The following is a 14,654-nucleotide window of genomic DNA, read 5'->3' as shown; positions in this document are numbered from 1 at the left end:
GCAGGGGGCAACCCCCACAGTGGAGGATGATGACGATGATGATGTCACCAAAGCAGAGCTGGCCCACCCCTCAATAGGCCCCCAAGCAATTTTTTTATTTTGGGGCCCTTTATTGATTTTGGAGGCCCCCTATTTCTGCCAATAATATGGATTTATTGATTTCTCTAGAGTTAAGCAGGTGCATGGTTCGCACTAGAGGATGACCCTCATGCTCAATGAAAGTGGACCCGGTGGCCATTGATTGACAGACAGATGATATATACCGTACAGCAGCTTTGTCCAAGTAAAGCCGGCCAGCAGATAAATCCAAGCGCAAAGTGGCCAAGAGCCGATTCTTGTGTCACAATGTTGATCCTTTCAACATAAAAGAAGCAGATGGACCCTCCTCACTGAAAGCTTAGGATTCATTAGGCGTTTAAAGACAAGAAATGAGATTATTGCCTGATTAGCCTCTTTGTGCTGTCCCATTACATCTCGGTCATTGAGATTGACTTTAATTTCTTGACCTATATTTTGCTAAAATTTGGATTACGAATAGATAAAATGACTATGGACAATTTCGAGCTTATGTCACAAGTCAAAATGCCTGTCTAGGTAGCACTCTGCTCATTGAAAAGCAATGGACTTTGGATTGTTGTGATTTGATTCGTGAGGGTTATTATGATTCAAAATATGATAAAATGTCATCCGACTATTATAACAATCTGCCTGGTTTATATACTCGTCACAGGAAAAAAGAAATACAATACTCCGTTTGTTTTCACCGTGTAAAGGAAGCATTTCCCTTGCGTTGCATTGCAGAATTGTCCATAGGCTAAGACAGCAACGAATTGATGCCATCTGAATGACAAAACTAAACCAGATTATAAAATATAATTGTTTGTTAAATTAAAAAATGTAACCATAAAAAAAACATAATTTTGCAATGATATAATAAAGAATTTTGTGAAATACTACAGCAAAAGAACACATTTTACCTTCTTTTTATGACTAACAGGGACGTCATTTTGATTGACAGTCTAAGAACCAATGGGCACACTCTTTGTCCACTCGATCCAATCAGAACGATGAAGAGGCGGAGCTTCGTGGCACCTTACGATACATGGCCGTCGAATGACTGAAAGGAAAAAAAAAAGCAGCCAAAACTTTTCATTCAGCGAAACTCTCAGGATGAATGGAACAAGTTATGCCAACTTTGACAACCAGGAGCACGTCTTGAAATTAGGGGAGACGTTCGAGAAGCACCCCACAAGTGCCTACCACACCGTGCGATGTAAGTGAACACTTCAGATGCTATGTGTGTGTGTTTTTTCTTCTTCCCCACACTGGCTAACAGTTAGCACGCTAGCTCGCAGATTATTTCCTTTTCATTGTAAGGGGGCCGGTTCAACAACAAAAAACGCCTCTTGAGTCCATGTGTTCTTGCCTCGTGTTTCACGGCGATGTCGTTTTTTTCTTACTTATTTATGTTTACTCTGTTTGTTAACCGTGAAAACTGTCAGTAGCAGCTGTCAAATTTTAGCTCGTGTGTTAGCCACCGGTAGTGAAGGCAATACCGCCATCTTGTGGCGGTTCAGTGACGGTACCATTGCAAATGGCAGAACTTGAAAAAACTGTTATTTTGCATGGTGTTTTGTTTAACGTCGATGTTTTTCTTAATCTGAAATTTTCTTAAATGTTTTTTCTTTCATTTAGTTACACATTTCCAATAGAAAAAAATCACTTTGAAATAAATCGTTCTTCCATATTTATCTAATTCAGTTTTTTGGGGGTTTTTTTTACAACTCGTCGAACTTAAATGGTTGTCCTATTCATGCCGTTTCGAAAAGTCTTTCACCTCCTTAAATTCCCAACATTTTTCAAAATCCCACATTTTCCATGAAAAACAAAACAAATCAGAATTGAAAGTAATGAAAATGTTTGGTTTTTTTTCAAATGTGACTTCAGGATATTTGTTTCCCATTTTCCAAAACAAAACAAAAAAAAAACACCCACAATTAATTTAATTAAAAATGCTCCACTTTCTACCCCAGATGATTTCAAACCAGCTTCGATTGATACAGCCTGTGAAGGGGATCTGGAAGTGGGTAAAGGAGAGCAAGTCACCATCACTTTACCCAATTTAGAGGCGAGTATTTTCTGTGTCAGGTCTCTACAAGTAGAAATAATTTGTTAAACACTTTTTAATGTTTTTTATTTTAGGGTTCTAGCGCTCCAGTGACAGTTTTCAAGGGCTCCAAGCGCTCGTACATGAAGGAGTGTATACTCATCATCAACCATGACACCGGCGAATACCGACTGGAGAAGCTCAGCAGCAACATTGCAGTCAAGAAGACCAGGTGCCGACACTTTTTTTGTTTTTGTTTAATGCTATAACTTAAGTAGCGCTTCACTTTTTCTTTGGCTTTTTCTTTTGTGTTTTAGGGCTGAGGGCAGCAGTAAGATTCATTCCCGCATGGAGCAGCAGACAAGTCGTCTGGGCCAGCAGATGAAGAGCAGCGGCGGTAGCAGCGGAAGTGGAAATGGAACCAAGGGCTCGGCAGGATCCAAAAATTCTCCGCCCAAAGAAAAGACATCACCTCCATCGCCCCTGGACGACATCGAGAAAGGTGGCAACTTCCACCTACCCACCGACCTACCTGCCCAAGTTTGTTCTTTGTGTGATGCAATTCAATGATCGTTGTCTAATTGTGTTGCGACATGCAGAGCTGATGGCGGAGGCGCGCGTCATGGACCAGATGAGCAGCGCCAGCTCCTCCAACAGCTCCTCGTCCTCCAGTAGCGACGACAGCTCCAGCAGTAGCGACTCAGAGGACGAGCGGGCCGGTGGCACCGGCACCACGGCGCCCCCTGCTGCGGCGGTAGCCCACAGCATGCCCATCCTCACCAACAACAACCGCCAGGAGGAGGGAGGAGGGGGAGGGGGAGGAGGCGGAGGGCTTATGAACACGCTCAGTGAGTAAACAAACACCTGTTAACGTTGTTATTAAATGAAGAATAAATTGTAATAAATTAAAATTGTTATAGTAAATTAAATTAGAATAATCATTATAAAAATGACCAAAGATATAGTAAACAAAATTAAATATATTAAAGTGCAAAATTAGCATGGTGAACCACATCAAAATAATTAGTAAAATAAGTTAATTAAAATGTGTACATTTACATGAGAATAAACTAAAGCCATAGTGAATACAAAATCAGTATATACATTAAATGTTAATTGAGAGAAAAAAAGTTAATTCATTACATGTAAAAAGTATTCAATTTAAAAGAAGGGAATATAAAAACTACAGTGACACTTTCAGTCAAACGGAAAAGTCTGTTCACAAAATGAAGGCAAAGAAGCGTTCACATTTGACACGCTTTGACCACACTTTTAGATTTTACATTCTGCCATCATTTGCCAACCATGAGTCTCATACATTGTGTCACCGCTTGATGTTTTTGTCTTGCAGAAAGTGACCTCCAGTTAAGCGAATCGGGCAGCGAAAGTGACTGACCAATCACCAGACAAGATGTCCTCTAACTTCCATTTCTTTTCTTTCTCTCTTGATCAGTTCTATTTGTTTTACAGTATAATTTAAGTAATTATGTGTTCAGGAATCTTGGGACACTCTAGCTTTTTTTTTTTGTCATACCTTTTTTTTAATCATGTCCGCCAATCAAGTCTTAAAGCGCCACTGTGGTGGCTCAACATGGGTAATTTACAATATGTGCCTTACATGGTCGCGTGTCATACATAAACTTTTATTTTATTTTATTTTATTTTATTCCAAACCGCTGCCTCCGCTCGTTCGGTCATTCGCTCATATCATGTTTAATGTTCACACACTGATCAAACTTGATTCAGCCTTAAGGCTAAATTACGCTAAGTGTTAGCGCCGTAGCTCAGGGTTTCCATAAAATTATGTTCTTACATAGGACCTGAACTTACAAACTATTTCACAAAAGTATCATTTATTAGCAATGACAAAATGATGTTAATAAAAAACAAAATATATGAATCATAAGAAACATTAGTCAAAGAGGTAAGGTTAGCAAATGCTAAAGTAAAGTATGGTTGATCAACAAAACTAGCTAGTACAGGCAGTTCCATGTGTTTTGTTGCAAGTTAGCCAGCTGCTAGCGCATCTAGTCACCAGTGTGGCTACTTGCTAACAGCGATGGCATATCCTGCTGATAGTATAGTTATCCTCCATTGTGTGTCACCGCTGTTGCTCACTTATCTAGTGTTCATGGTAGCAAGTTGCCTCTGTGGCTAGTTGCGAACAGTGCTAGTGCATGTAGTCTCTAGTATAACTAATTAACTCCTTGGCTAGTTGTATACTGTGCTAGCGTATCTAGTCGCCAATGTAGCTAGTTACAGTTTGTGTGTTGTTAACAGTGCTAGCACAAGCACTTGTAAGTGTAGCTACGTGATCTTGTGGGTAGTTGCCAATGCTGCTATCGTATCGAGTTGGCACTGTAGCTAGTTATCGCCGCCTCTTGTTGCTAATGAGCTAATTGCTAGCACCTCTAGTTGACAGTGTCACCAGTTGTCCCTGTGGCTTGCTGCTAATGTAGCGAGCTGCTAATATATCTCATTGACTCGGTGGTCTGCTGCTAGTATCTAGTTGCTAACGATGCTAGCATGTGTAATTGCTACTAGTTTTGTTATCGGAACGTAGCCACTTGCTACCGCATCCATTGTAGCTAGCTATCTCCTGGTTGCTGATGTAACCAGCTGCTAGCGCATTTGTTATTGCATTGAGCTTGTGACATTCATGTTGAGGAACCTCTGTGGCCTGTTGCTAAAATAGCTAGCCGCTCACTTATCTAGTTGCCGCTGTAGCTAGTTGTTTACGTAGCTATCTTCATTGTTTTTTTTTTTCCAATTGATCTAGATCAGGTCAGTGATGCCTCGTAGCTTTAAACCTGCAATACTTGAATCCAAATCATTAATTTATTTCTCCTAGCGGTGAATGGCCTAACAATATATGTGATGTGGTTTTAGTAGTCAATAGTTCGACCAATCGGAAGGCTGTTGGCACCGCTGAGCGCCACTTCTCTTTTTTTCTTCTTTTTTTCCCCTCTTGTGCGTTTGCGTGTTTTGAATTGCACCGACCGGTCCTGTTTGCAGCATTTGTCAAAGGAGAAATAAAATATTTTAATTGAGTACACGACATTACTACTATTTACTCGTGTTTCTTTCATGAAGAGAGCCTGCAAAATCAGCGGTCCATCCATCTATTTTCTATACTGCAGGTGTGCTGGAGTCTACCTTAGCTGACTCTGGGTGAGAGTTGCAGGTAACACCCTGGACTGGTCGCCCGCCAATCACAGGGCACATTTAAACAAACAAGTATTCACACTCACATTTTCACTCAAAGAGAACTTAGTCTTAAAATAACCCAACAACCTAAAGGGAAAAGCCGAAAGGAAAAGAAGAAGATGCATGCTTTTGGAATGTTGGAGAAAATTGAGGTAAGTATGGGGAGAACATGCAAACTACTCAAAGGTAGGACGGAGCCTGAATTCGAACCCCCAACTTAAGACCTGTGTGGTAGATGGTCTAACCACCTTAACACTGCCACTTCAACAGGTAATACTGAATAAAATCTAAAAATGGGTATGATTAGAAACTTAGATTTAGTGTAATAAGTTGTAATTCAGTATAGATCATTTCATAAAGAGAATACATTGATAATAGTTTTACATTCGCTTTATTCATTCACTAATGATAAAATAAGAAAAATATTTAACTTTAAAATTGTACTTAATGTAGCCTAATCATGGTCACGGTTGATAATTAATGATTAAATTGTATAACATTATTTTCAGCTATTTTCTGTGTATACAGTATTAGGTTTTAGTAAGTGACGTATAACAAAAATGAGAATGTTTTAAACTAGTTACACAAAAATAGTATTATATTTTCAAGGCAAACGTAGATTCCTGAGCTCAAAAGTTTGCCAGCATGACTGCACTTGGGTCATTATGACCCATTTTTTTTCCCTCTAGCAAAACAACCCAAGGGGGGGGAAATATGTGCAAAATTATATACAAGTACAAAAAAAAAAAGTATTAGGTGAAAGTGAGCCAAGTAGCGGCGGGTTTCTTTTCGAGGCATAATTGTGTTATTTTTTTGACGCAACTGTTTTTCCAGCGAAAATGCCTGGTGGGGTGAGTGACATTAATTGCTTTTGGCACCAACGCAACGTTCCTCAAGTCCTGAACACGTTAATCCGAGTAACGTGTTTCTTCAAGTCATTGTGTGTTCAAAGTGGGTCGCTCCGTGTCAAAGTCCGCATATTTTCGCAGCACGCTGCGCCATTTGCGGACAACAAAAAAGAAAACCGACAAGAAGCTCCGCGGCACAAGAGAGCGACATGTTGGCCAAGGTTGTCACCGGCTTCGGCATGCGGACCTCCCGGCCCCGCCGCTGGATCCACGCGAAGACGACGCCGGCGACGGCCGAGCCCGGCGGACCCGCGAGCCGCCACTCGTCGTCCACCTGCACCGGCTCGGTGTCGGACGGCGTCGGCCGGGTGAAGGGCATGGACGAGCTGGGCGGGCCGAGCTTCCTCAGCACGCTCTACTGGCTCTTCGTCAAGGGGTACTTCCAGACCACCCAGCAGATGCAAGTAAGTAGGCCAGGCTGTCTTCGCGCCTCTCAATTTAGGTTGGATCTTTTTCTGTGTGGTTGTTTTGCTGCTGTCCTCTTTTGCACACGACACTTTTGTTCATTCATTGCGGACATTCAATGTTGACTCCCAAGTTCAAAATGTTTTCGTTTCATACTATATCCTACTACTTTTATACCCTAATTAAAAAATATATATATTGATGTTATATTAATTAAAAATCTTACGAGTTACACAATAGGAAAAAGTAAATATTACATAAAAAGTAGCTGTAGTCTATTAGAAGAAAGTCATATTACATAAGCACTATATAACATATGATATAAATATTACCAGTAACATATAGTAGCAGTATATGGGAAAAGTCATAATGTTACAGGATTAAAATAGCATGGAGAAAAACACCTGGTTTAAATTTTAGTAGAATAAGTTGTAATGCTATGATAATAAGAAGAAACAGTTGTGTTATTACAGGAAAAAAGTAATGTTACCAGAAAAAGGTTTGTTCCAACACAATTGTGATGTGTGGTGTAAGAAACAGTCATCATGTTGTAATGTTAAAGTTAAAGTACCACTAATTGTCACACCCATCTTAGTGGGGTAAAATTCGGTGAGCAGCAGCAGCAGCAGCAGGGACTTGTGCTCGGGGATCATTTGGTGATCTAACAAAAAGTCAAGCAAAAGTTTGCATGCAATAAAAATAAAATCATGTTAAGATAACAAAAAAAATATTGGAAAAAGTTGGATTATTATGGGGGGGTCATAATGTTTAACTGATTTGAAATGCTAATAATTATGGATAAATAATGAATTTCATAATGATATGGGGGAAAAACTTAACATTACGATAGTAAAAATATTAAATATATTGTTGAGAAAAAATGTATTAGTTAAATAATGTTACGAGATTAGCTAATTTTATGAAATTAAAAATTAGACGAGAAAGTCCCAATACTTTTTAGTTAAATTGGAATGTCACAACAAAAGTCGTAATTTTATAAGAATGATAATACATGTTATGAGAAAATAGTTAAATAGTTGAGAAGAAATCCAAATGTTAAATGAATAAAAATATTAACAAGGACACACTTAATATAATGAGAAAAAGTCTGAATATTATGGCGAAAATGAACCCATCTGAATATCATTAAGAGTTGAGTCAGAATGTTACGTGAAAAAAATGGAATGAAAAAAGTTGTGATATGAGGGAAAACAATAGAACAATATTATTATGAGGCAATTCTACCACTTTTAATAACGGTGGGTCTTTGCTTCCAGATCGAGCACAAGAAGCTGTACGGACCCCTGTGGAAGTCCACGTACGGGCCCCTGGTGGTCGTGAACGTGGCCAGCGCCGAGCTCATCGAGCAGGTTCTGCGCCAGGAGGGCCGACATCCGGTCCGCACCGACATGCCGCACTGGAGGCACTACCGAGAGGTCCGCAAGCAAGCCCACGGGCCCCTCACCGAGTGAGTGTCAACAACTCCACTTTTTCAGCCCACGTCGGGCTTTGCCGGCATTCGGTTTTTCCTGTCTGACTTGTACCGTGACGTTTTTCCCACAATGCTTTGTCAGCAACACGAGGAGTGATAAATAAATAAAAAGCTCAGAAATAAGTGATGAACATTGTAATGTTTTGAGGATAACATTGTAATCAAAGAACAAGTCAAATTTAGAGATGTTGAATGTTGCAAGTAAAAGACAATGTTATGATAATTTTGTTGTCTTTTAGCTCATGTGACCAAGAAAAAAAGCGGTATTATGGTTTGAGGCAAAAGTTATATTACAGAAAAAGCTTGCTTGGCATTTTACACAAAAATGTCAGACAAAAAAAGTTATTTTAAGTACCTGAAAATTATAATGCTAGAATGATATAAGACAAAGTCATAATATTACGAGCAAAAAAACTGTATGCGATAAAGCGTTAATGTTATAGATATTACAAAAGGTTTTGAGAAAAACGTACTCTTTGGAGATGACAAATTTTACTGAATGTAAATGTTTCAAGAAAAAGCATTGTTATGCGATTAAAACTTAAAACTAAAAAAAGTTGTAATGTTTTGAGAAAAGTTGTTTTGGGAGTACGAGTACTGTAAATAAAATTTATTTTTTCAGCCCCACCAAAAAAAAGCCATATTATGTGAAGAATGTCAGAATTTTCAGATATTAATTCACTCATTCACTGCCATGGACGGCTATAGACGTCAAAAATTAATTTAAACTATTTCTAGTAGTTTAACATTTTTTCCACTTTTGTTAACAGGGGTATGAAAACATAGATTTTTTTTTTATTGTACATTTTAAACAGATATAACATTTGTGATTAATAGTGAGTTAACTATTAAAGTCATGCGATTACAATAAAAAAAATTAACCGCCTGACGAGCCGAAAAAATATAAAAAATTAGGGGCGTCATGTGATTAAAATTTTTAATCGTAATTCACTGCATGACTTCACTTGTTAACTCACGATTAATTAAAATGTACAGTAAAAAAAAAATCTAGGTTTTTATTCTCTTGTTAACAAAAGTGGGAAAAAATAGAAATAGATCAAATGAATTTTTAACGTCTATGAGTGAATGAGTTAAAGTCTGATTTTTATGAAGAAAAATCTGCAGTATAATAATTCGCTATATTACGCTAACATTATTGTTGTTAGCATGTTAGCTTCCAAGCTAACTCTTTGTGGTTTCTCGTTTATAAGGATGGGAGCCAATTGGTACCGTATCCGCAGCATCCTGAACCCTCGCATGCTGAAGCCGAAGCACGTGGCCTCCTACGCCGACACCATCAACCCGGTGGTGGACGACTTTGTCCATCGACTCTGCCGCTTACGCCAAAACAACAACAACAACAACAAAAGCGGCGCTGCCGACCTGGTGCACGACATGACGGAAGAACTTTACAAGTTTGCTTTTGAAGGTAACAAACAAACACCAGAGGAACTGTTCACATTTGCGCTGCCAAAGTTTTCTTTTTTTGTTCTCTTTTTCTTTTTTTTCCCAGGCATCTGCTCGGTGTTGTTTGAGACGCGTTTGGGCTGCTTGGAGCAGGACGTGCCCGCGGAGACGCAGAAGTTCATTTGGGCAGTGGGGGAAATGTTCCGTCTGTCTTCCATCGTCATCTTTTTCCCGAAGCGCTGCTGGCCCTACTTGCCCTTCTGGAACAAGTTTGTGGCCGTCTGGGACCACCTCTTCAACTTCTGTGAGCCCACCACACGCAAGCACTTGTAGCACTGTTTGTAATCGCAATATTCTAAAATCATTTCACTGCCATCTTAAAAAAAAAAAAGTTTCATTGAATTGGCAAATGAATTCTGACCTTTTATCACTAAAACTTTTCGTTTTGTTAGTGAAAGTGTGTGTGCGCGTGTATCTCTCTCATCTAGCTTCTTGTTAATGATTACATGTGCAGTAAGTAAAAATAGTTGACATTAGTAAATGAACACAAACGTGAGGGCTTGATCTGTGTTAATACAAAGAATGGTCTGTTATGACCTCCCCAAAGGCACAAAGTTCATTGCCCACCACGGCACCAATACTTTATTAATATATATATATATATATATAATATATAAATATATTAATCTTTTATGCTTTATTGAATGTACTTGTATGTTACAAATATAAAATTTTGAAAACTTTTATTTAATTCATTTTTGGATGGTGGGTGTGGTGTATGTAATGTTTTGTTGTTTTATATATATATATATATATATATATATATATATATATATATATATATATATATAAATAAATGATAATTTATTGTATTTGAAAGTTCGATTTAAGATGGGTTTTTGTCTTTTAGGCTGGTTGTATGTATACCTAATGAAGTGTCCCTTCTGGTTCCGCCCCACACATTAACACACAAACTACCGGTCACGTGACATATCATTTCCCTAACTAAAAAACAAAACAAACGAGGAACCCCCCACGCTCGTATAGTTTCTCATTCAAGACTTTCTGTGTACTTTTTTTAAAAAAAAATTGAATATGCTTCGTGGTGTCATCACATTATTATTTCGTCGTGGTGGAGGAAAAGTTGTCATTTAAAAAAAATCAAGTCGCTTTCGGCCGAGCGGCCAATACAGCTACATGACATTTCAATTACAATAAATTATTTTAAATTAAACCCTACAGCACATTCTTAAATATTGCTAAATGGAAAACTGTTCTTAAATAATTATTTATTTAAAATGTGCTGCATGTAAATGTACCTAAATGTTTCAAAACAGTGTTGAAAGTTAATGCAATTTTTTTTTTATAAAGGCAGCGTTTCTCTCCTGTGCCACTAGAGGGAGCCAGCTTACCACATTTTTTTTTTGAATTACCAAGCTAGCATGATGTACATAACATTAAAATGAACTATATAACCTTGTACAATTAAAGCTTAATTTAAATGTGTGGCTAAATTAAATGCAAAAGCGTGCACAATTTTAACAAATTTAAAATGTAATTTAATGTGTCCAATTCTAGTCAACATGTGCAGACATTCTGGTGACCTGAATTAGCAACACGGGCACCAAAAATTAACTTAAATTGAAATACATACAACATGTTATTAAATGTACATTTGAATGAAAATAAAGTAATTCAAAGTGAATAAAATATACAATTAAATTACATCAAATCCACCAAATATGTACAATTACAGCTAGGAATAATTATGTTGTTTTGAATATTCTGGTGACCTTAGCTGCTAAATGGGGGGGAAAAAAATATTGGAAATTAAGTTCAAATTAAAAAGAATACAATAAAGTTCATTTTCATGAAGTATAGCAATCATCTACAATTAGAACTCAAAGTTTAAAAAAAATTACTGACAAATATGATTTTTTAGTTTAAATCAGCTATAATATGCAAATAAAATAAATTAATATTATGGTTTTCTTAAATAACTTTTTGATGGCACAAAAAGCATGAGATTAAATAAGCAGTCTGCCTATTTGTGATATTTTTTTTTACCATGATTTACTCCATCAGCATTTCCTTCCATTTGTGCGTAAACAGTTTGCACGTTTGTTTATTTGTTTTGGTGCAGCCGAGGAGCTGGTGCAGAAGAAGCTGGAGGAGCTGGCGAGGAAGGAGCAGACGGACGGCGACGTGGAGGGCGCCTACCTGACTCACCTGCTGCTCAGCGAAAAAATGAACCTCACCGAGATCCTGGGAAGCGTCACCGAACTCCTGCTGGCGGGAGTCGACACGGTCGCGCTCAAAATACGACATTTCACTTCGTTTGTATTCACAAAATGCTCTTGACTCATTTCAGGAATTTTAGGGCCGTTTTGCAAAGTTAAAGCAAATGACAAAGTAGTTCATTTTGATAAAATAATTCATGCTCATTAAAAGAAAATCTAAGTAACCTATTCATGAATAAAATGTTTTAGAATGTATCTGTAAATGTGCTTGTTTCTAATCATTGAATTGTGTTATTCACAATAAATCAATTATTTCACAACATATATAAAATTAACATAAAATTCTTCTTCTTCAGACATCCAACACCATTTCGTGGGCTCTGTACCATCTGGCCAGGGAGCCCGACATCCAAGACCAACTCCACCAGGAAGTGTCGGCCCTTGGTCCCGCCTCCCGTGGGATGCCTACCGCCGAAGACATCGCCCGGATGCCCTTCCTGAAGGCCGTCGTTAGAGAGACGCTGCGGTGAGAGCGGGAAATCTCCCTTGCCCAATACCTGTGTTATTATTATTATTATCATCTATTTACAGCCACGTTTTGTGTCGTTGCCGTAGGCTTTACCCCGTCGTACCAGGAAACGCTCGCCTCACTGTGGAAAACGAGATTGTGGTGGGGGATCATCTCTTTCCCAAAAGGGTAAGGAATAAATCAGCATGTCAATGGGAGGGTCAAAGCATTTTAAATGACACATAACATCTTGCATTTACACTGATGCCAAAGGCGCAATCTGGATCAAATCTGGATGATAATAGATTTTTGGCATGAAATTATCAAATATCATCCAACTTTGACATATTTGACAGATTTACAAGTCTTTAAATATGTTAAGTCTCACTTGACATGTTGCGTTTGCACTGATGCCCAAAGTGCAATCCGGATCAAATCTGGATCAAAACGGGATCACACTTGGTTTTCCATTACATTGACGAATATTCACCTATGACATTTCTGACATTACATGTTGCGTTTCCACTGATGCCAAAAGTGCAATCTGGATCAAATCTGGATCAAATCTAGATTGCACTTGGTTTTTCATTACATTGACGAATATTCACCTATGACATATATGACAGCTACACAATCAGACTTTTTTTTGCCTTTGCACTCATACCAAATGTGCAATTTGGATCAAACCTGGTCTGATATTTTTGTGCCAATTTTAAATGTATTGTAATGGGAAATTACATTACTTTGACAAATTTCCACATCTGATGATTGATTGTCTGAATTTGTCAAATTGATACCAATTATACATTCTGGATTAGAATTGGATTCAAACTGGTTATAAATATCCACATCTGATAGATTTGACAGAAGTATATACAGGTTGTTGGACATGTTAATTAACATTTTATGATACAGATGCCAAGGTTTGATCCTAATTGTACATCTGGATCAGACCAGGAGTCTGAACACGTTAAATGACACTTTAGAATTGATCCAGATGTGCAGCCAGATTGCATGATACTTGATTCAGGTTCCATCTTCAATGACACTTTACCTGTTGCATTTCCTTTGACATCCAGATTTCAGATGGATTCAATCTAGATCAGACCTAGTTTGACATTACACTGTCAAAGAAAGGCTCCGTGTTCTCCCGTCCGCAGACTCTGTTCCACCTGTGCCACTACGCCGTCTCCCACGACGACGGCGTTTTCCCCGAGCCGCATCGCTTCCTGCCTCAGCGGTGGCTGCGGCAGGAAAACATCAAGCAGCACCAACACCCGTTCGGATCGCTGCCATTCGGGTTCGGGATCCGCGCCTGCCTGGGTCGCCGGGTGGCTGAGCTGGAGATGTACCTGCTGCTGTCCACGGTAGGGTTTCAAACAAGGGTTAGAGACTCAAATTGGGGTTTTGAGTTAAGATGACGGTATCATGATAGGGTTTGAAATGAGAGTGTAAAATTAGGGTTATGGTACTGAGCTCTTGTCTGCTTTCCAAAGCTGATCACTCGCTTTGAGGTGAGGCCTGACCCGAGCAGCACCGGTGCCGTCAAACCCATCACCAGGACCCTGCTGTGCCCGGCCAAGCCCATCAATCTCATCTTCATGGACAGACGAGGATGAGGGACATGGCTCCGTATAGAAAACAAACAAGCACTTTTTGTGTGTGACACATTTAAATAAGGCGTGGACTTTAACCAATCAGATCATTGATTGACATTGAATGTAAGAATCAAACATTCTTTCCTAAAGACAGATTCTTTTAGATTTTACATTCGGATCAATTGTAAATATGTTGTTTATATGTACAGTTAATAATAATGAATTGTGGCGGAGTATCAAGGGAGTTGATTTTTTTTTTGGGGGGGGGGGGGGATTCCACAAAATGGCAAAAAAATAATTTGTATGAACTGTAAGAAAAATCGCAATATGTGCTTTATCTTTTTTTTGTGCTTTAAACAGTTTTTTGTTGAAGTGGATCAAACAGACTTTGATGTTATTAAAAATTGCATTTTTGTTTTACATCTGGTTAGCGCTTCATCATTATGGTTGCCATACTTTAAAATGTGGTTCAATTTGACTTATTTTTTTAATTTTTTTTTTACATTTTGGTTCAATTTGATATTTTGTTTTTGAGTGAGGCAGCCACTGCCATGCAGATGATTTAAAAACAAAACTATTATTGCTATTTAATCTTTTATGCTTTATTGAATGTACTTGTATGTTACAAATATAAAATTTGGAAAACTTTTATTTAATTCATTTTTGGATGGTGGGTGTGGTGTATGTAATGTTTTGTTGCAATTGCTATATATATATATATATATATATATATATATATATATATATATATATATATATATATATATATAATTTATTGTATT

General features: G+C 38.1%; 2 protein-coding genes across 2 annotated transcripts; both read left to right on the top strand.

Moving 5' to 3' along the window:
• The first annotated feature begins 1,086 nt into the window (after positions 1-1,086).
• Positions 1,087-5,176, top strand: eaf2 (ELL associated factor 2). Its single transcript, XM_077579337.1, has 6 exons — positions 1,087-1,273; positions 2,034-2,128; positions 2,203-2,339; positions 2,425-2,609; positions 2,707-2,955; positions 3,459-5,176. Exons 1-6 carry the CDS (start codon positions 1,114-1,116, stop codon positions 3,500-3,502), a joined length of 870 nt encoding a protein of 289 aa, XP_077435463.1. The 5' UTR covers positions 1,087-1,113; the 3' UTR covers positions 3,503-5,176.
• A 962-nt stretch (positions 5,177-6,138) lies between these two features.
• Positions 6,139-14,105, top strand: cyp27a3 (cytochrome P450 family 27 subfamily A member 3). The gene is made up of 10 exons (XM_077579313.1): positions 6,139-6,165; positions 6,267-6,626; positions 7,905-8,095; positions 9,331-9,548; positions 9,633-9,830; positions 11,670-11,833; positions 12,123-12,292; positions 12,382-12,463; positions 13,435-13,641; positions 13,771-14,105. The coding sequence occupies exons 1-10, from the start codon at positions 6,154-6,156 to the stop codon at positions 13,891-13,893; spliced, it is 1,725 nt and encodes a 574-aa protein (XP_077435439.1). The 5' UTR covers positions 6,139-6,153; the 3' UTR covers positions 13,894-14,105.
• Positions 14,106-14,654: the final 549 nt, after the last annotated feature.

This window comes from Vanacampus margaritifer, chromosome 11, assembly GCF_051991255.1.
Source record: "Vanacampus margaritifer isolate UIUO_Vmar chromosome 11, RoL_Vmar_1.0, whole genome shotgun sequence".
NCBI classification, from domain to species: domain Eukaryota; kingdom Metazoa; phylum Chordata; class Actinopteri; order Syngnathiformes; family Syngnathidae; genus Vanacampus; species Vanacampus margaritifer.
Note: the sequence above shows the minus strand (reverse complement) of the source record. Positions and strands in the feature narration are given on the sequence as shown.

Bases quoted from the DNA above. Each gene is read 5' to 3' on its own strand.
- eaf2 (XM_077579337.1), top strand. From the start codon at position 1,114: ATGACTGAAAGGAAAAAAAAAAGCAGCCAAAACTTTTCATTCAGCGAA. The intron at 1,274-2,033 runs GTAAGTGAACAC...TTTCTACCCCAG, and splicing joins TGCCTACCACACCGTGCGAT to ATGATTTCAAACCAGCTTCG. The intron at 2,956-3,458 runs GTGAGTAAACAA...TTTGTCTTGCAG, and splicing joins AGGGCTTATGAACACGCTCA to AAAGTGACCTCCAGTTAAGC.
- cyp27a3 (XM_077579313.1), top strand. The intron at 8,096-9,330 runs GTGAGTGTCAAC...CTCGTTTATAAG, and splicing joins GCCCACGGGCCCCTCACCGA to GATGGGAGCCAATTGGTACC. The intron at 13,642-13,770 runs GTAGGGTTTCAA...TGCTTTCCAAAG, and splicing joins TGTACCTGCTGCTGTCCACG to CTGATCACTCGCTTTGAGGT.